The sequence below is a fragment of the Dipodomys merriami genome, unplaced genomic scaffold, assembly GCF_024711535.1.
Source record: "Dipodomys merriami isolate MVZ:Mamm:240054 unplaced genomic scaffold, mDipMer1.0.p SCAF_26, whole genome shotgun sequence".
NCBI lineage: Eukaryota > Metazoa > Chordata > Mammalia > Rodentia > Heteromyidae > Dipodomys > Dipodomys merriami.
In genome coordinates, this window is record NW_027204048.1 from 12,057,390 (window position 1) to 12,077,500 (window position 20,111).

Genomic DNA, 20,111 nt, shown 5'->3' on the forward strand with positions numbered 1-20,111 from the left:
CTACAACAAGTTAAACAGTGACACTTGTTGCTCCCAACAAGTACTGAATGAAGATTTCCAACACGTGGGTTCCCCAGAGAGCCAGGACTGATGGCTGCGGGCAGGTGTGGTGTTCTGGTTCCTCCTGGGCCAGAGGTCTGCCCCCTGGACTGGGTAAAATGTCCCTTACAGGGAGCCACAGAACTTAAAACCTGCTGGGGACATTCTTCAGTCACTAGGAGCAATACTGTCTGCTTGCTCCTTGGTGAGGGTATCACACACAGCACTGGCTATGTGCAAAGACAACTTTTAATATCTCAGACTTCATTATCTCATTCACTGAATTTTACCCAAATAAATATATCATGATGGGTGAAAAGATGGAAAATATCTGAATACAGGCTAAATGTCCTAGCAGCCATACTTCAGCAGGATCTTGTAATCTGGACTATTTTTAATATTAAGAGGCACACGTGCAATGGAAAGCATTTTGCTTTTCCATTTTCAACATTCCACATTGTTAGGTTTGGTTGGTTGTTTTCTCTTTCTAATATAAGAAGCAATGTTCTGCAATAGAACAATTTGCCAATGCTGCTTCTGAAATGATCTGAAAAAGCTGATTTTAAATGATTTCTAATGCTTGACTTGCCTTATAAGGCAATTCTTAAAGCACATAGGGTCAAAGTAGCACAAGCTAGTTAAAAGCTGTCTTCAGAAGTTTGCAAGCCTAACTGTGCTGTTGTCAGTTCCATGGTCTTGAACTTGCCAACATGCTGCTACATTTCCAAGCTCAGTGTCCACTTCTGTCAGAGACCTTCCCTGCCCTTCCCTAGAGTTACCATGAGAATTTAGTGATGGAATCCATTAAATGAACAAATAGCATCTGAGACATAGTAAATAATCAATAGGGGTGAATTTTAATATTATATTGATAGCAGAAATATCCTTATTAATCCATTCCTTTGAGCAGTAATAACTACCAGACACCTTAGTATAACTGGTCTAATTCTTTTATGTAGGGAAAAGAAAAGTCTAAGAATAGAAATATGCAATCCATATTGTTGTCTTGGGATTAGGGAACATTTGGGGCTTTCTTTGAATGGGTACTTCTTGGTCAGATTCCATCATTCATTCTGTCCACCTGAGTGTGTCTGGGGATGGAAGGCACAAGAGGGTGAACATTCCCCTCAAGAAAGCCTCAACTGGCCACAGGTGTAACCACAGGTGACTCAGACTAGTTTCCACTGGAAAGTTCCAACTTCAGCTTTCCCACCTACCATTTATTCCCTCTTAGGGTCTCACAGATGCAAATGCTGGAGATGACTGTGACCAAGATGAAGCTGCTGGTGACAGCAATTCATACCTACCATCACATTTAATCCTCCCCACAGGTACAGTAAGGCAGGAATTGTCCCTAGTCCCCTGTGACATATAAAGAGATCAGAGCTTTAAGAAGTTAATCAACACAGTTAGTGATAGACAACTAAATTGTAAACAAATCCGATTCCAGCTAGGGCCTTTTATTCTTTCGGTTTGCTTTTTTGTTTATTCTATTTTTCTGATCCTGTAGCTTGAACTCTGGGCCTGGGTGCTATCACTGATTTTCTTTTGCTCAAGGCCAGCACTTTTCCTCTTGAGCCACAGGGCTACTTCTGGGTTTTTTTGTGTGTGTAGTTTATTTGGAAATAAGAGTGTCAATGGACTTTTCTGCCTGGGCTGGCTTTGAACCACAATCCTCAGATCTCAGTCTCTTGGATAGCTAGGATTACAGGCATGAGCCACTGGCACCTGGCTTGTTTATTGTTGTTGTTTGTTTAAACAGCAGTTTCACAATGTAGCTTAGACTTGCCTCAAACTCTAGATCCTCCTCCTACCTCAATCTTCAGAGTGCTGGGATTATAAGCGTGAACTACCTTACTTGGCTCAAGACCTTTATTCTTAATTCTTGGGCTATAACAACCTCACAGCTGTTTCCAAGATTGCCTAGAGGAATATTCTAAGTTGTAGTTACTCATTTTGGGTCAACCTTACACAACATTACAGTCTCTAACTTCCTTCTGCCCAAATCATACTTCCTGACATAAAATTCACAGGGACAAGGCACAGAGAAGCAAGTACACAGTGCTACATCCATCAATTCATTCAGTTTGGTTCCTTTTTCCCCCAAGAGCCTTTACTGTACATGCCAAAATACTCCAGAGGGGGGAAAAGTTCTCATAGGAAGATCCCTGATAGAATTGATGACTTTAGACCCATACGCATTAGCCTTCAGCACTAACATAGAGATCATATTGAAGAGCAGTAAAGAGAAATGGTTTGCTCACAGCTACACAACACGAGGAAATAAAATCTCCAATAAAGCTCAATATGCCCCTAAGTCCTGACAGCCTCATTATTTGGGCTTAATTCCTGGTGGCTCACACTTCACACATGAGCTGCACACAGGCTTTCCCAGGCTCAAGATCAAGAAGAATGAAAACTCTTAGAGCTGGGAGAATGGCAGAAGAGTTAAGTTGACCCTTTCAGCCAAGGTTCATATATATAGTCTTTTAACCAGACGAGTTCTCAGGTCAAGGCAAAAATGCTCCCCCAAATACCTGTCAGCAGTTTTCAGTGGAGGAAAAAACTACCTTTAAAGCAGCTCCCTGAGAAACGGGGACAGCAAATGTGCACATTTGGTGTATGCAGTTTTTAAAAATTAGTGAGTCGGGATCTCTGGGCCATTCCTTTTTTATTTAAATTTAAATGAAGGGTTTTTTTTTTTTAATCACCCTTTCCCATTTCATGGCTGGCTTCCTTTGGACTAGGAATAAAAATAGAGATGTCATCACGAGCCAAACTTTTTGTTGTTGTTGTTTCCTTCCCTGGCATCATAAAACGAGAGGAGAAAAAGCCCTTTTTAAGACTTTTTAAGTCTTTTTAAGTAGCTCTTTGAAAAACAAAACTGAATTCGAGCAGTTGGGTTTCTTTCCCCTTCCCTAAACGGGGAGAAGGAGCAATGTATAAGAATTAGCGGGGTGCCCAAGGAGGCGATCTCTGGGCCCACTGCACTGTCTGCAACCCCCGTCCCCCGCGCCCCACCCCGCACCTGTCAGAACCCCCGCACCAGCAGGCCGGGGTGGGGGGGGGGCGGCAAGTGGAGCAAGAAGAGAAGATCCAGGTGGGTCAGAGAGAAGACACTGCAGGGGGGCGCAGCTGAGCCCCGCGCGCGCCCCGCCGCGCCAGCGCACTCCCCAGCAGCCCTGGGGACACGACGACTCCCCGCTCCCCTTCCAAGTCACCCCACCCCACCCCAAGTCTTAGGAACTCGTCCTGGTCCCAGACGGTGAGAGGAAGCGCTGGACGATCACCCTCCGCCGCCGGGCGCGTCTTCTTACCTGTTGATCTTGAGCGCAAAGGCGCGGCGCTCTGCGCTGGGCAGCGTGGCCATGACCCGCCCGCGGTTCCGCGACCTCTAGGGTTGGTGGGGTGCCGAGAGCCGGGGGTCCAGCGCGCCGCCCCGCTGCCAAGAGCGCATGCCGAGCCGGGCGCGAGCCTCAGCTGTCAGCCGGGCAGGGAAACTTCCGCATTTCCACCTTCGGGGGTGGAATCACCCCCGGGGGGGGGGCGGGGAGGAGGGCCCAGCCACCGCCACCCCCGCCTCGGCCGGGCACGCGGGGCGGCGGCGGGCGACCGGGTGTGGACACCCCGCGCGGAACCGTGCGCCCCCGAGGCGCCGACCCAGCGCCCGGCCGGCCGATCGCCCCCCCCCCCCCGCGCGCGCTCGGCCCCGGAGGGGTCTGACCACCCCCACCCCACCCCAGGCACCGAGGACCGCGGGCCGGAAACTCCATCTGCCCGGAGCGACGGGGCGGCCCGGGGATGTGGGCACGCGGGGGGCGGGGAGGGGGGGAGCCGCGCCTTCCGCTCGCCGCCCGGGAGTTGGCAAGGTCCAGGAACCGGCCCCGGGGATCTTCGGGAGGGGCCGGGCTCCGGGCTCCGGGCTCCGGGCTCCGGGCTGACACCACCCTGGGAGAAGGCAGCCTGACTCTTCAATGAACTCACTGCTTTTTGTTGTTTCTTTTTTAATTCATGGAGAGGGGGCGCACCTGTGGCTCACGCCTGCGATCCCAGCTACTTAGGAGAGGCTGAGATCTGAGGATCCAGGCTTGCAAAGACCCTGACCCTCCTTCTCACCTGCGATTACCTACAATGAACCAGCGAAAAAGCCGGAAGTGGAGCTGTGGCTCAAGTGGTAGAGGGCTAGCCTTGAGCTAAAAAGCTCAGGGACAGCGCCCAGGCCCTAAATTCTAGTCCAAGAACTGAAGCCAAGTGTGCAAACACACACACACACACACACACACACACACACACACAGAGTTGGCGGAATCTCTTCTAATACTAATCAAATTTTGCAAGTGTTTCTCCTGGAACATTTTATACGAATATAGTGGATCCATCCAAGGAGTAAATACCATATATATGTAACTATATTATATATAACTTATATAGGCTAATCATATATAAATTATATATTATAAAATTGCATAATAGAAATATATAAATTATATAATATAATTTATATTAATATACTTATAAATGATATATAATACTATATACTTATATAATACAATTATATACTGTATTAATATATTAATACATGATATATTAATATGCAATATACTAATTTATAATATACTGATATATGTTATATTACTATTATGTATTATATTAAGGTTATATAACACATACTATATACATATCTATCTATCTGTCTATCTATAGCTATATCTATATAGTGTGTGTGTGTGTTCTTTTCACAGCCTGTGATTAAAAAGCTTTTCTCTGTGGGAAACTACACGTGGCATCATTACGGTTCCATAATAACACACTGAGTCTCTGTTTATTTCACTTTCAGACTGACCTGTCTTCTCAGAAGCCTCCCTCAACTCAAGGGGAAGAAAAATCACACAAGCCCCAACACTGACTTAAGTGGAAAAGCCTGTGTTTGTTTTGAGTTGCTGCTGGCTCCCAGTGTGTCCGTATGAGTGTACTTCCTATATATTGAATGTCTCCGTTTGTCAACTTGCCCTTGAAAAATGCTGCCCAGATGCACTTGTGGGTTCGAAGCTGAAATGCCCAGATCTAGTAGCCACAAGCATGCAGCTATTGACCACCAGAAATTATGGTTCATCTGAACTGAGATGGACTGGAAAATACATGCTAGATTTCCAAGATAGTACAGAAACAAAATAATGCAAAAATACCTTGTTAATGATTTTTCTGCCAATGGCAGGTTAAAATGACACTTTGGGATATATTTAGTTAAGTCAGTAAAACACATATTATTAAAACTAATTTTACCTGTTTGTTTTTCCCTTTGTAAAATGTGGCTTGCACTAAAGAAAAGCTAAAAAGAAAAGTACATGTATCGTTCACATTTGTGGGCCACATTATGGTTTTCTTTTGGACAGAACTGATCCAATACAAGCTAATTCGTAACCTATTGTAATCTAATGCTCAAATGCCTGTAGACTGCATGTTGCCTCCTTTCAAAGACCTTGTTTCTCTGGTTTGGCTGAGTCAGATAGTTGAGTAAAACTTCAGAGCTGGTTAGGTAACACCCTACACACACACACACACACACACACACACACACACACACACACACACACACACACACACACACACACACACACACAGTATAAATGCCTTTAAGCAGATATGACAGAGTTCTGAAACATAACATTATGTAGACTACAAAAGCAGACTGAAAGAATTTGAAGCCTCTTTTTGTTGAAACAATGTTTCTGACATTTAGGATTCTCAAGAATATTCTCAGAATAGTTACTGCACTGGAATTTTATTTTGGGGGGGGGGGGTCGGTCATGGGGCTTGAACTCTGGGCCTGGGTGCTGTCCCTCAGCTCTTCAGCTCAAGATGAGAGCTCTACCGCTTGAGCCACAGCACCACCTCTGGTTTTCTAGTGGTTTATTGGAGATAAGAGTCTCACAGACTTTCCTGCCCGGGTTGGCTTTGAACCATGATTCTCAGATCTCAGCCTCCTGAGTAGCTAGGATTACAGGCATGAGCCACCGGCGCCTGGTTTGCACTGGAATTTATGAGCCAACATGTGGATGGAAAAGTCATTGTATTCAATGTACACAATGTAAAAATGAGCTATGTAACTCATGGGGAGGCACAGGAGGGGGAAAAATAGAGGAGAAGGAAGGAAGGGATGACATTAACCAAGAAGCATTGTACTTATAACCTGACATGGAATTGGTACAACTACTTAATAACAATAAAAAAGAAAAATATTATAAGTAGTAATTCTATAAGTACTTCCTCGGTCTGGGAATAAATGAGTAACTCACTAAAAACTTCTATTTGAGTCTTCAAGGCACTATGTACTAAGTTTTCAGATGACTTTCTTGAATGTCAATAAAATATGCTTTCATATACATCAGACATATACTGGTTTCCACAGAAACACAAATAAAATAGAATGAAGAATGTATGAAACCTTTGGTGCAGTTCTGGAAGTTTATTTTGGATAGGTAAAGAGAACCATCAAATCTTCCATCTTCCATCACTTTACATCTGGTACCTAAAACTAGAGGTCAGAGCAGCATGTACAGATCCTCCATGCAAACAATTCCTTGATACTTAGACGTCACTCCAAACGTCCATCATTAATGTGTTAATTTAGCCAAATTCTTATTTGTTCCAGTTTTCTCTTCGCTTGGACACATTCACAGAAAGTCATTGGAGCTGCCTCCTTCCTCATTCTCTCTGCTTTTCAGTTCCCTGTAGTTTGAGATTCTCTTCTCATTGTCCTTTCTGGAAAGCTAAGTTTGGCAGGACGCCCCTCCTCACTTAGTGGCCTCTCCTGGCCTTCCTCTTTCTCTGTATCTTTACGTCATTTAGTTTTGTTTTCCACCATTATTCCCTTTACTTCTATGAGACTTCACTGATCATAAATTCCCCTCTTAAGTTTCCCTGTATCTTCTCTTCTCCCCTCATGGCAAGCTAATCTCTTTCTCTATATCACATCTTATCCTATTTTATTTAACAACCAATAACACTTCATGCTAGACACCGTTTAAGTCTTTAACATGTATATGTGAATCAGTTACTTCATTCATCACTAAGTCATAACATTATCTCCACTTTGCATCTAGGGAAACTGAGGCTCGGAGAGGTTATCATGACTTCTCCAAGGGCACAAAGCAATAAGGGCAGAATCATTTCCAGTTCTTTATTCTACCTATCACCTAGGTAGTTCCTCTGAACTGTCCACAAGTATTAAACTAAAATGCCTCCTGTCCCTCCAGACTACACTGGGAACTTAGGTGCCTGTCTATAATCACCCATTCTGTTGGTGGCACCACTTTCCTGTTTCCCAGGTTTAAAACTTTGGATTCATCGGCTGGGTGGGAGAGCAGGAAATCTGGGCATGGCTTCAGCTTTTGGCTAACTTTGTGATTCTGAGTGAGTCACACTCCCTTTGGAGCAGAGTCCTAAGTCTTGGAATGACACCATGTGTTTTCCCCTCTGTGAACTTTATGAGTGTGTCAGCTCTACCTTCTTCCTCTTCTTTGCCCTTCTGATCTCATCACCTTCCAAGCCTGCCATTTAATCTTTATAAATGTCACCCCTTTGTAAATATCAGTCCTTCCCTCTTCCAGTCTGTCCCATTAATTAATGTGTGGATAACAGAATAAGATTTAAAATGGCTTTTTGTTGAAGGATCTACTTATTCTGATCTAATAGTCTTCTACTACCCGGGTTAAGGTTACCAAACTATTTGACCCATCCTGTTTATCTCCTACTCAGTGGGCTTTAGTGGTTTTCATAGACTCTGTGGGCAGTGTGATCTTCTCTTATTGGCTCAAAGGCCCACATGCAGCCAGCTCTGCTCCTTTACTGTCAGAGAGAGCAGGGCAGATCTCCAATTTGATTCTAGAATAGGAAATGTTCTCTGTCTTGGGCCACCTCTGCTCAGGCTTTTCTTCCCCATTGTCCTCATCCTGTATCACCTCCAGTCTCTCTCTATCCTTCAAGACTGAGACAAGTTGTCAGGTTGCACTACTCCCTGAAGAAGAGGGAGTTTGTCAGCATTGGTTAAAAAGTATTGGTCATCACTACTAATCCCAGCCTACTGGAATTCGAGGTCGGTGAGGACAGATTATAGAGAACTATATGTGACAGGTCCTCCAGGACAGGACTATAGAGAAAAATGTAAGCATGTACATATCTCTGCCCTTCTTCCAAAACCCTCTCAAGACCTTCCCTTGTTTCATCCATGTGTCACCTTTCATGGCCATTTTTGTTTGTTTGTTTGTGAGGCTTGAACTCAGGGCCTGGGTGCTGTCCCTAAGCTCTTTTGCTCAAGGCTACCACTCACCTACTTTGAGTTACCACTTCCGGTTTTTGAGTGATTAATTGGAAATAAGAGTCTCACAGGGACTTTTCAGCCCAGGCTGACTTCAAACTTTGATCCTCAGATCTCAGCTTCCTAAGTAGCTAGGATTACAAGCGTGAGCCACTAGTGCCTGGCTTGACAAGGCATTTAACATGGCAATGCCTTATTTCCTTGTCCTGTGGCATTTCCTAATTAATGCCTTTTCTAGCTTTGCTTTTCTCCTCAGCTCTGATCATGATTAGATATAGTACAAATCTTGTTTACTTGCTTCTTTATTGTCTTTCATGCTATACTCCATGAGCACATATATTTTTGTTTAGTTCACTAACCTATATCTAAGATCTAGAGCAAAGCCCGATGCAGAGTTAGTGTTCAACAAGTACTCATTCAATAAATAGATGAATAACTGATTGAGTAGTGAATGCAGATTGCATGAATAGTTGTTTAAAGTTGTTTAAATGTGAATGGCAGTGACCAAGTTTCCCATGTCTTTCAAAAGGAAGGAAGAACTTTATATTTTATTCTCTCAAATATTTTATATTTTTCTTTTTTATGAATATTGCCTAGCTCTTATATTTATTTCTGGGCTGTGAAATTAAACCAGCATATAAATTATTATTAGCAAGTGCATGCTTTTATTATTATCTTATAATTGGGGTCAGATACAGAAAGATTTGTGGCCTGATATTTAAAAATTGGCTATAGTCCTTCAAAGCAGAGCTCACACCAATACTCCTCCAACTCTTCAATGAAATTGAAAGAGACAGTTCACTACCGAACCCTTTCTTTGAAGCCATTGTAACCCTAATCCCAAAACCAGGCAGGGACTCATCAACGAAAGGGAACTATAGACCCATTTCTTTGATGAACATCGGTGCAAAACTTCTCAACAAAATTTTGGCCAATCGACTTTAACAATTCATCCAAACAATCGTACACCACGATCAAACAGGATGCATTTCAGGGATGCAAAGCTGGTTCAATATACGCAAATCAATTCATATAATTCATCACATCAACAAAAGCAAGGATAAGAACCACATGGTTATCTCAATAAATGCAGAAAAACCATTTGACAAGATCCAACACCCCTTTTTGATGAAGTTTCTGGAAAAATTAGGAATCCAGGGAACATTCCTCAATACAATAAAGGCTGTATATGACAAACCTACAGCCAGCATTATACTTAATGGTGAAAAACTAAAGCCATTTCCTCTTAACTCAGGAACGAGACAAGGATGCCCACTCTCTCCACTTCTCTTCAATCTAGTATTAGAATGCCTAGCTACAGCAATAAGACAAGATGCAAACATAAAGGGGATACAAATAGGAAAACAAGAAGTAAAACTCACCCTCTTTGCAGATGACATGATCTTGTATTTAAAGGATCCCATGGACTCCACTCCCAAATTACTCAAGCTGATTCAAAACTTTGTCAAAGTAGCAGGGTATAAAATTAACCCTAAAAAAAACCAATGGCTTTTTTGTATGCCAACAATGAGAAAAGCATGGCTGAAATTAGGAAAGCAACTCCATTCATAATAGCCCCACAAAAATAAAATATCTAGGAATTAACTTAACCAAAGAAGTGAAGGACCTCTATGATGAAAACTTTAAAAACCTGAAAAAGAAATCAAAACAGAACTTAGGAAGTGGCAAAACCTCCCATGCTCCTGGATTGGAAGGATCAACATCGTAAAAATGGCAATACTTCCCAAGGCTATCTACAAATTCAGTGTGATACCTATCAATATTCCAACCTCATTCTTCAAGGAAATAGAAGAGGCAATCCAAAAATTCATATGGAACAATAAAAGACTCCGAATAGCAAAAGCGATCCTTAACAGAAAGAACAGTGCTGGAAAAATATCAATACCAAATTTCAAACTCTACTACAAAGCCATAGTAACCAAACAGCTTGGTACTGGCACAAGAACAGACCTCAAGATCAATGGAATAGAACTGAAAACCCAGAAATGAACCCACAGACCTATAGCCATCTAATCTTTGATAAGGGAGCTAAAAAAAAATCGAATGGAAGAAAGACAGTCTCTTCAGTAAATGGTGCTGGCAAAACTGGTTAACTACTTGTAGAAAACTAAAGCTAGATCCCTATATATCACCCTGCACCAGAATCAACTCCAAATGGATCAAAGACCTTGGAGTTAAAACAGACACTCTGAAAACATTACAGGATGGAATAGGAGAAATCCTAGGTCTCCTTGGCACAGGCCGAAATTTTCTTAATAGAGACCCAGAAACACAACAAATCAAAGAAAGGTTGGACAAATGGGATTGCATGAAATTACAGAGCTTCTGCATGGCAAAGGACATAGCTAGCAAGATCAATAGAAAGCCCACGGATTGGGAGAAGATCTTCACTAGCCATATATTGGACAAGGGTCTCATATCTAAAATATACCTGGAACTCAAAAAATTAAATCCCCCAACAACAAATCCTCAAAGAAACAACTGCCCAATAAATAAGTGGGCTAAAGACTTAAAGAGAAACTTCTCTGAAGAGGAAAGAAGGATGGCCAATAGACATGAAGAAATGCTCAACCTCCCTAGCCATAAAAGAAAGGCAAATCAAAACAACATTGAGATACCACCTTACCCCAGTTAGAATCAAGCACTCTAATAACAACAGATGCTGGAAGGGATGTGGACAGAAGGGAAACTTACTGCATTGTTGGTGGGAGTGTAAACTTGTTCAACCACTTTGGAAAGCAGTATGGAGGTTCCTCAAAAGACTCCACATAGAGCTTCCCTATGATCTAGCAATCCCACTTTTGGGCATTTACCCAAATGATCACAAACAAGACCATACTAAAGCTACCAGCACAACTATGTTTATTGCAGCATTATTTACCATACTAAGATATGGAACCAACCTAGATGCCCCTCAGTAGCTGAATAGATCAAGAAAATGTGGTATATATACACAATGGATTCTATGCCTCCTTCAGAAAGAATGACATTGCCCAATTTGTTAGGAAATGGAAAGACTTGGAAAAAAATTATACTAAGTGAAGTAAGCCAGGCCCAAAGAAACATAGGCCCCATGGTTTCCCTTATTTGTAATAACTAGTATATGTCTGAGACAAGCAGAAAAGGTCAGATATGTTGGTGTTAGGTGAAATGAACTCCAAGATAAGTATTTACTTTCATGCGATTGTTTCTAAGATATGTATAAGATGATTTCTCTGTTGCTTTGTATGTCCCTCCCCCATGATATAACCCCTGCTTTCACTGTATTTGATGTTGGTATAATTTGTGGAGGGGAAGGGAAAAAACAAATAGTTTAAATAGGGATACAGGTGGACCCATTGCAACAATGAGATGTACAAGATGTTATGTTGAAAAACGAACTTTACAACTTTGGGATGGGGGGAAGGGAGGATATGGGTGGGGTGTTCGGATATGGGAAGGGATAGGAAGGGGAAACAAAGGAGGAAGCAACAATGCTTGATAAGAAATGTACTCATTATCTTGCCCATGTAATTGTAACTCCTCTGTATGGTATCTTCATAATAAAAAATTTTTTAAAAAAAGAAACACACCACAGGGGGGTGGGGGAAAATTGGCCATAGTTTGGACATTCGAATTTGGAGTTCTGCTGGACTCTGGTGGCTCACGCCCATAATCCTAGCTATTCAGGAGGTTGAGATCTGAGGATCACTATTCAAAGACAAGCCAGCAGAAAGCCCCATAAAACTAGCCCCACCCTCCAAAATAAGCCAGAAATGGAGCTGTGGATGAAATGGTAGAGTGCTAGCTTTCAGCAAAAAAGCTCAGTGACAGTGCCCAGGCCCTTAGTTCAAGTCCCAGGATTGGCACCATAAAAAAAAAAAAAAAAGAATTTAGAGTACTAGTTCTCTCCATTTCATTTTTTGATTGACACAAGAAACATGTAAATGTGGGGCTGGGAAGGTGGCTCAGTGGTAGAGCACTTGCCTTGCATGCATGAGGCCCTGGGTTCGATTCCTCAGCACCACATAAGCAAAAAGAAAAAAGCAGGAAGTGGCGCTGGTAGAGTGCTAGCCTTGAGCTGAAGAGCTGAGGGACAGTGCCCAGGCACAGAGTTCAGGCCCCACGACCGGACCCAACAACAACAACAAAAGAAATATGTAAATATGAAAAGTGTTTGGCATTCTCCAATATCACAAAACATAAAAATGAAAAGTGCAAAATATCATATCTACACATTAAAAAAAAAATACTGGTACCAGGGTATGAATTCAGAGCCTTGAGCAATCAATGCTCAACCTGGAATTGTGCTGGCTAATTGGAGATGAAGTCTCACAGAGTTTTGTTGTTGTTGTGGTTTTGTTTTTCCCAGGCTGGTTTGGAACTATGATCCTCCAGGTCTCAGTCTCCTAAGTAGTTAGGATTATAGGCATGAGTTACTGGCATATCACTTATATATTTGTATATTAAACATAGGATTTATATTACATTCTAATATACCATGCCATTTCATTTTCCATGGGTCTATATGTATGATCGCATGTTGTAACTAATAGGACTTTGAATTAGTTCACTAGGGAAAGAAGGAGTTCACTCATTATCATTCACATGCCTTCTGTCCATTCTCCAATCACTCACCAAGTGCTGAGGCTCAGTTCTAGGTGGCAGTGGAAGGAAAACAATGAATACTTGTTCATTGACTTCCCAGAACTCCTGGTCTGGGAATGAGACACACATACAGAGGGAAAGAGAAGGCTGGGCTTTGTGGGACAGAGTGCAGGAATCCTTTGCTGTAGAAAGGATTCTGGAGGGTGAGGAAGCTCAGAGAGGAAATGACTTATTCTAGACGCTGAGCAAGAATGACTTTGCTGACACAGTGAGTTTGGAACTGGGTCTTAAAAGGCAATCTTACCACGCAGAGAAGCGTGTATCCAGGATATCCCAGATGGAAGGAATTACTATCTGCAAAGGCAAGGACGACCCAGCAAACTAGAAGTGATGCAATGAAAACAGAAGCCCTCACATGGGCAGAGCCTGAGTCCCATCAAAAGAATTGGACTTGAAGCCATAGGCCACTAAAAAGCACCAAGGGATGGACGATTGCTGTTTCCAAAGCTAGGCCATAATCTGCTTGGGGACCTATCACCCAACAGACACTGCTATTCCCACGCTTCAACTTACAAACGCACTGGGTGCTAATGAAGACATAACTCCTCCTTTGCAAACAGTCATTTGGGCAATGCTCCTATAGTCCTATCTCATAGAGGAAGGGGCAATTTATGGAGGCAGTAACTGGTCCTCTAGTCTATCGACTTCTGCTCCTGACTATGGGGGACACATGATCACTGCTTGATTCTGACTCCAAACTTCTATCTTCCCATCAGTCTACTTTCTTCTCCCCATCAGGAAAAAAAAATGGAGTAGTCACCTTTTAGTTGGCTCTTATGTCTAGACTATACGAGCTCACAATGTGACCTCTCCTCTCCCTCAGTTGTTGTATCTCTGCAGGGAGCAGGTTTAGGAATAGGCTTCCATTCCAAGCCCATAGGTGATATTTTCCTAAGGAAAGAATGGATTTCCTTCTGAAGACCTCCAGTCGAAGAAATCATTCTTCTCATTCCTCTACCACAACTTGACTTCTTGTCTGTTAGTAATAATGGCCACTCTATGGGAAGACAGACACATCTTCTCAACATCTCTCACATCTGGGGTGGACATGCTGGAATATTTCCTTCTAGACATTTTCTACATGCAGTCAATGTGTTGCTTTCTGCCACACACACATTATTAGGAAGCAATCCATAAATGCTATTTTGCATTTTACATTTAGTTAAACATACTTTTGTTAGTCTCATTTCTGTTTTTTTTTCATGTGTATAACCTTTGCCTTTCTTTATCTTATTGCCTTTACGTACCTTTTGTATAAGTTTGCATATCACCACCAGCTCTGAGGAATAAGGTGGTAGGGAAAGCAGACAGATAGTACTGTGTCAGTCTAGCCTCCAGTCCCCTCCCTATTTGCAGGAAAAGCATCTTCGTTTTCCATGGAGAACTGTGTTTCTTTGTGGTTTCCATGGAGTTGCCTCCACCTTGGGCATCCACAGTATCAGATCAAGCCTGGAGCACAATCACCCTGTTCCCCTAATTAGGTTTAGGATCAGGGAAAGTCAGGGTGGAAGTCCAGAATTGTTGAAACCATATAGACCAACCTTTCTCATTCCACCAAGAGTGACATAAGAGAAGATGTAGATGTAGGCCTAAAGCCTGGGGGGAGGGGGACTACTATGATCGATTCTATTGATCACATTTGTAAATAAAAAAGGCAATCCTGTGTGCCAGGTACTGTATAGTCCTGGTCTTAAAAACTATGAAATAGGTACTGTCATCAACTCCTTTATACAGGAGGAAGCTGAAGGACAGACTAAGCAGCTGGCCTAAGGTTACACAGCTTGCAATTAGAGGCATCAAGATTGAAATGCATATCTTCCTTTAAAGGCTGTCCTTATGACAACTACATTAGAGTACTCTGATAAGTTGTTGTTGTCATTGTTGTTTTGTTTTGGGTACAATGAACTGATCAATAAAGTATAACACAGGAAGAGTAAATAAATAACCATATTTTCTTTAAAAAAAAAAACCATGATGACTTACTCTTTCTCATCATGTAGTTAAGAATTTCCCATTGATTACATATGCCATGATTATCTAAATGACGTCCTCGTTTGGGAAAAGAAAGAATAATTAATATAGTTGTAGAGAATCTGAATTTTGAAGTCAAATGGCCTCACTTTCATATCCTAACGTTTTCATCGCCAGCCTCATTAGTTGGATTTACATTGCTGTAACAAAATACCCCCAAAATAAACAATGTAGAAAGAGGAAAGTTTATTTGGATCACAATTTCAGAGCTTTTCCTTCCTGGTCAGCTGGCTCCATTGCTTTTGCCTGTGGCAAGGTAGAATATTATGGTAGGAAGAAAGCGATAGAGCAAAACTGCTCCCCTCATAGTGGTTGTGAAGTGAAGGAGTGGAGGAGGAGAGTGAAGAGGGATGAAGAGGAAGGAAAGGGAGAAAAGGAAAGGAGGGAGGGAAGATAGAAGCAGAAGAATCTAGGGCATGCTCTCCAGTGGCTTTACGTTCTTCTGCTAAGGCTCCAACTCTTAAAGGCTCCATCATTTCCCAATAGCACTCCAAGACCAAGCTTTTAACACATGAGCCTCTGGAAATTGCTCAAGATCCAAACCTTAACCACCAGCTGTGTGTGTAACTTTGGCACATTGCTTCATGTTTTTAATAATTCAGCTTCTCCATCTGTGAAATGCTGGGATAATGGTAACTTTTTTCCCATATAATTGATTATAAAATGTGAAGCACTCATGGCAAGTGACATCATTATTTCACTTCTTACCATTATTTGTTTGTTTTTTTTTTTTTTGGTCCGGTCGTGGGGACTGAACTCTGGGCCTGGACACTGTCCCTCAGCTTTTTCAGCTCAAGGCTAGCACTCTACCACCTGAGCCACAGCACCACTTCCGGCTTTTTACTTTTTGCTTATGTGGGGCTGAGGAATCGAACCCAGGGCCTCATGTATGCAAGGCAAGCGCTCTACCACTGAGCCACCTTCCCAGCCCCCTTACCATTATTTGTATCATTAGCACTATCTAGAACAGCAAGATACACAACTCCAAGGAAAGTGGCTTAAATATCCATGGTCCAGAACTGGATATGCAACTCAACAATGCCATCAAGCTGAGGTTCCTCCTGTCCATTCAGTCCATCATCCTTAGCATGTGAGCCTTTCATCACCATTAGGACATCATGGCTACAAGATGGCTTCCATGACCCTGAGCAGCCATGATTCTGGGCTTCACAGAAAGGAAGACAGTAGGAGGCCCAGGCTTTCTCTATAGAAGGCTCGGAGCTACCTCTCCCAGAAGTCCTTTAGGAATTTTGTATGTAGTGCTCGCTGGCCCAAGGAGGCCAGGTGCCCTTTCTCAGCTGCAGAGGGCCCTGAGAAGAAAACGCATGGGCTCAAGAAGAATGGATAGGCATGGATGACTCAGGGCTGCTCTGATTCATTCTCTTGAGCTGCCAAAGGACGGGACAGAGAGGAGGACTGTTGTGAAGGCATTGAGCAGAGCCGTCATATCCACTGATTCAGTCAGATAATATACATAAAGCATACAGCATACTGTGGAATATTGAGTGTGCTCTCCAAAAATGTTGGCTGTCATTTTGATTATTATTTGACATGTGTCTTGTTTCAAAGCCATTAAAATGGCCTCTGACACACTTGTTATTATTTTCTCATAACAGATTCCCAGAAGTAGAATTTAATTAGGCCAACAGTTGTAAACTCTTGCCAGAAGTGTCTTAATCTAATCATGAGGAAATAGTATTCAAATTTAAATGAAGGAACATTCTACTGAACAAATACTTACATTTTTTTTTAATGTCATTGTCATGACAGACAAAGAAAGATGAGGAACTGGTACAGATTAATAGACACCAAAGAGACAGGTGATTAAAGGCAATCAAGGATTTTGGCCTGGATCTTGGATCAGGAATAAAATGCTGAGTGCCAGTGTCTCATGTCTATAATCCTATTTCCTCAGGAGGCTGAGATCTGAGTATTGAGATTCAAAGCCAGACCAGGCAGGCAAGTCTGGGACTCTTATCTCCACTTAACCACCCAAAAGCTACAAGTAAAGCTGTGGCTCAAGTGATGGAATGCTATCTTGAGCAAAAAATACCCTCAGGAACAGCATTCAGGCAAGCCCCAAATCAACACTCATACCCATAATGCCCCCTCCCTGTACACTTGTAAAAGTGCTAAGAATATTATTGAAACAATCAGTCAAATCTGCATACAAATAGTCACTTTTGTGCATTTGATAAGGATATTATATGGAAGTTATATTTCCTGGACATGATACTTATACCACAATAGTGTTAGAGAATATCTTTTTTTTTTTTTTTTTTTTTTTGCCAGTCATGGTTCCTGAACTCTGGGCCTGGACACTGTCCCTCAGCTCTTCAGCTCAAGGCTAGCGCTCTACCACTTGAGCCATAGCACCACTTCTAGCTTTTTCTGCTTATGTGGTGCTGAGGAATAGAACCCAGGGCCTCATGCATGCAAGGCAAGCACTCACACCACTGAGCCACCTTCCCAGCCCCTAGAGAATATCTTTATTCTTAGGCAATACTTTCTGAATTATTTAGAACAAAAGGAGAAGCAGTTACTCTTAGATGGTCATTGGTGATGACATTAATATTGATAACATTAAAGTATGTCTGTAAATAAAATAATTAAAATTCATGAATGTAGATTAAGATATAAGTAGAAGTTTGTGCAGCATACTATTTCAAAATAGAAAATTGAAGCATAACTATTACAAACAACCTAATTCCTAATTAGACTTTTTTTGGTTTGCTCCAGTTTGCAAGAAATGTTACAAGATTTGTTTTTGTGCTACTAAGGGTAGGTCAGGACTTTCCCTCTCCCCTTCCCTCTCTCTTTCTTCTCCTTCCCCTCTTCTACCATCCTCTGGCCTCCTCCTGCACTTCCTTCTCTTTCTCCCCTTTCCCCTCCCTATCCCCTCGGCCTCTTCTTCCCTCCTCCCTCTATTTCTTTCTCTCTCCCAGGTCAAAATTAGACCTTGAGATTGTTAATCTCCTATATGTGACCCCCTATGTAGGTTGAGAACACAAGTATATACCACCACATCTGGCTTATTGATTAAAATGGGATCTCTCTAAAATTTTGCCTGTGTTGACCTCAAATTATAATCCTCCAGATCTCTATCTATCTCTTGAGTTGGTGGGATTACTAGTAGGAGCCACTACTTTAATGGCAAAAATACCCTTCCACCCACCACCCACTGTGTTCCTGGCTGTTTGTGTAGCAGGCATGAAATGGAGGACCAATGAATATCTGGCTTTTCTCCAATAAATGCCACTTCTCTTTTTTCTCTCTCTCCACCCTGGCTACTGTCTGAGCCCTTGAGGTTGGAGGAATGGCAAAAAAATAAGACAGCTGTCATAGTAATGAAAGTTGATAGCTTTGTACTTTATGCTGGGACTCATGCCTATTCAAAGCTGACTTTTCTTGGGACTTGATTGGCACCATGGAAGATTGTTTTCCTGAAGACTTCTGTCCTATAGATCATTTTGCTTGGTTCCTATACTTCTATTCCTGAGGCTTATTTAGAATCTCCTCCAATCTTTAGCTCTACTCTGTAAGCAAATCCAGCGGGACCCAGCGGGACAAGGCCCCAGATGATCCTCGATTCAATCACTCCCTGTGTTCTGCATCTGATACACGGAAAATGCTCATCAATTCCTAGGCCTGTAGATCCTGGCTGACACAATGCAGCCCCAACTCTGGTGCCCCAGGCTGCTGAACCTTCTAGGGCTAGCATCAGGAAGCACCTCCAACTGTAGGAAAATGGTAATTTCAAGCTATCTGAATGATGTCTTAGAAGTCTCAGAAGGAAGTTATGGTGGACCCTCATTGATTCCCTGCATAATCAGAAGTAGAAATCTTCTTAGTAGAATCTTCTTCAAAAATCTTATTGGGGGAGGATAGGTGTTGTGTAGCTCATGACTGTGATCCCATTTGTGTGAGAAGCCGTAGGTAGGAGGATCACAATCTAAAGCTGGGCAGGCATTAATATGATACCTTACCTGAAAAATCATTAAAAGCAAAAAGTGCTGGAGGCATGACTTAAGTGGTAAAATATTTGCCTAGCGAGTGTGAGGCCCTGCGTTCAAACTCCAGTACTACCAAAGGAAAAAAGAGAAGAAAAATGTATGTCTCAAAGTCCTGGAAATAATTCTTAGAACCTTTTAGTAAAAGTTCTATATATGGTGATCTGGTTATATATGTTTGGGATTATATATGTAAATTTAAATATAATTATAGAATATATATTCTATAATGATATATTTTTATATGTTATATATTTATGTATTATATATTTATATATAATTATATAGTATATAATATATTATATAATTTTATTACATATCATATTATATTGTTATATATAATTATATATTATATATTATGTAATATAGACAATATGTCATATATATTATATACTAATATACTATTATAATATATATTATATATTTTGATATATGTTTGGGATTATATATGGATATTATGTATTATCTATTATATTGGGATGATATATAACATTTTATATAGGGATACTGTATTTTTTAAGTTGGCCATTCCAGTGAAATTTCTTTTTTTTTTTTTTTTTTTGGTCGGTCGTGGGGCTTGAACTCTGGGCCTGGGCGCTGTCCCTCAGCTCTTCAGCTCAAGGCGAGTGCTCTACCACTTGAGCTACAGCGCCACTTCCTCCAGTGAAATTTCTATTTCAATGTCCTCTCTCCATAGTTTATATACCATTCAAGCAAATTACATTCAGAAAGAGCATATTTTAGGGTATTCATTTCTATAGATCCAGAATCTCTTGGAGAGGAAAAGATTATTGGAAAGCGATAGACAGTTCATAAAAGATTTTTGTAGAAGTTACTTTATCAGTTAAATGAGGACAATCCAGTTTCATTACTAGCTTGCCATGGTGTGCATACACCTGGACAGCCAGCAATCTGTTCTCTCAAGCTTAATGCAAAGGCTGATTCTGCCTCCTTAAACCTTCCCTAGCTCTGACTTGTATCTACTAGAGGCTCTTAGGGCAGTCCAAGGACAGGAATTGGTTGTAAAGACAAAGCAGTTGAACTCT

The 20,111-nt window shown here is 41.7% G+C and overlaps 1 protein-coding gene across 2 annotated transcripts in view; it reads right to left on the bottom strand.

Annotated features, from left to right (window-relative positions):
- Dock8 (dedicator of cytokinesis 8) overlaps positions 1 to 20,111 on the bottom strand; it is a 212,812-nt gene that overhangs the window by 178,834 nt on the left and 13,867 nt on the right. Inside the window, exon 1 of one of the 2 annotated variants that reach the window (XM_070035685.1) lies at positions 3,357 to 3,576. The exons of the other annotated variant lie outside the window; for it this stretch is intronic. Coding sequence (XP_069891786.1) covers positions 3,357 to 3,409 — 53 coding nt within the window. The 5' untranslated portion in view covers positions 3,410 to 3,576. Of the gene's footprint in view, positions 1 to 3,356; positions 3,577 to 20,111 lie in introns of those variants that run through there. 2 annotated transcript variants of the gene reach the window in all.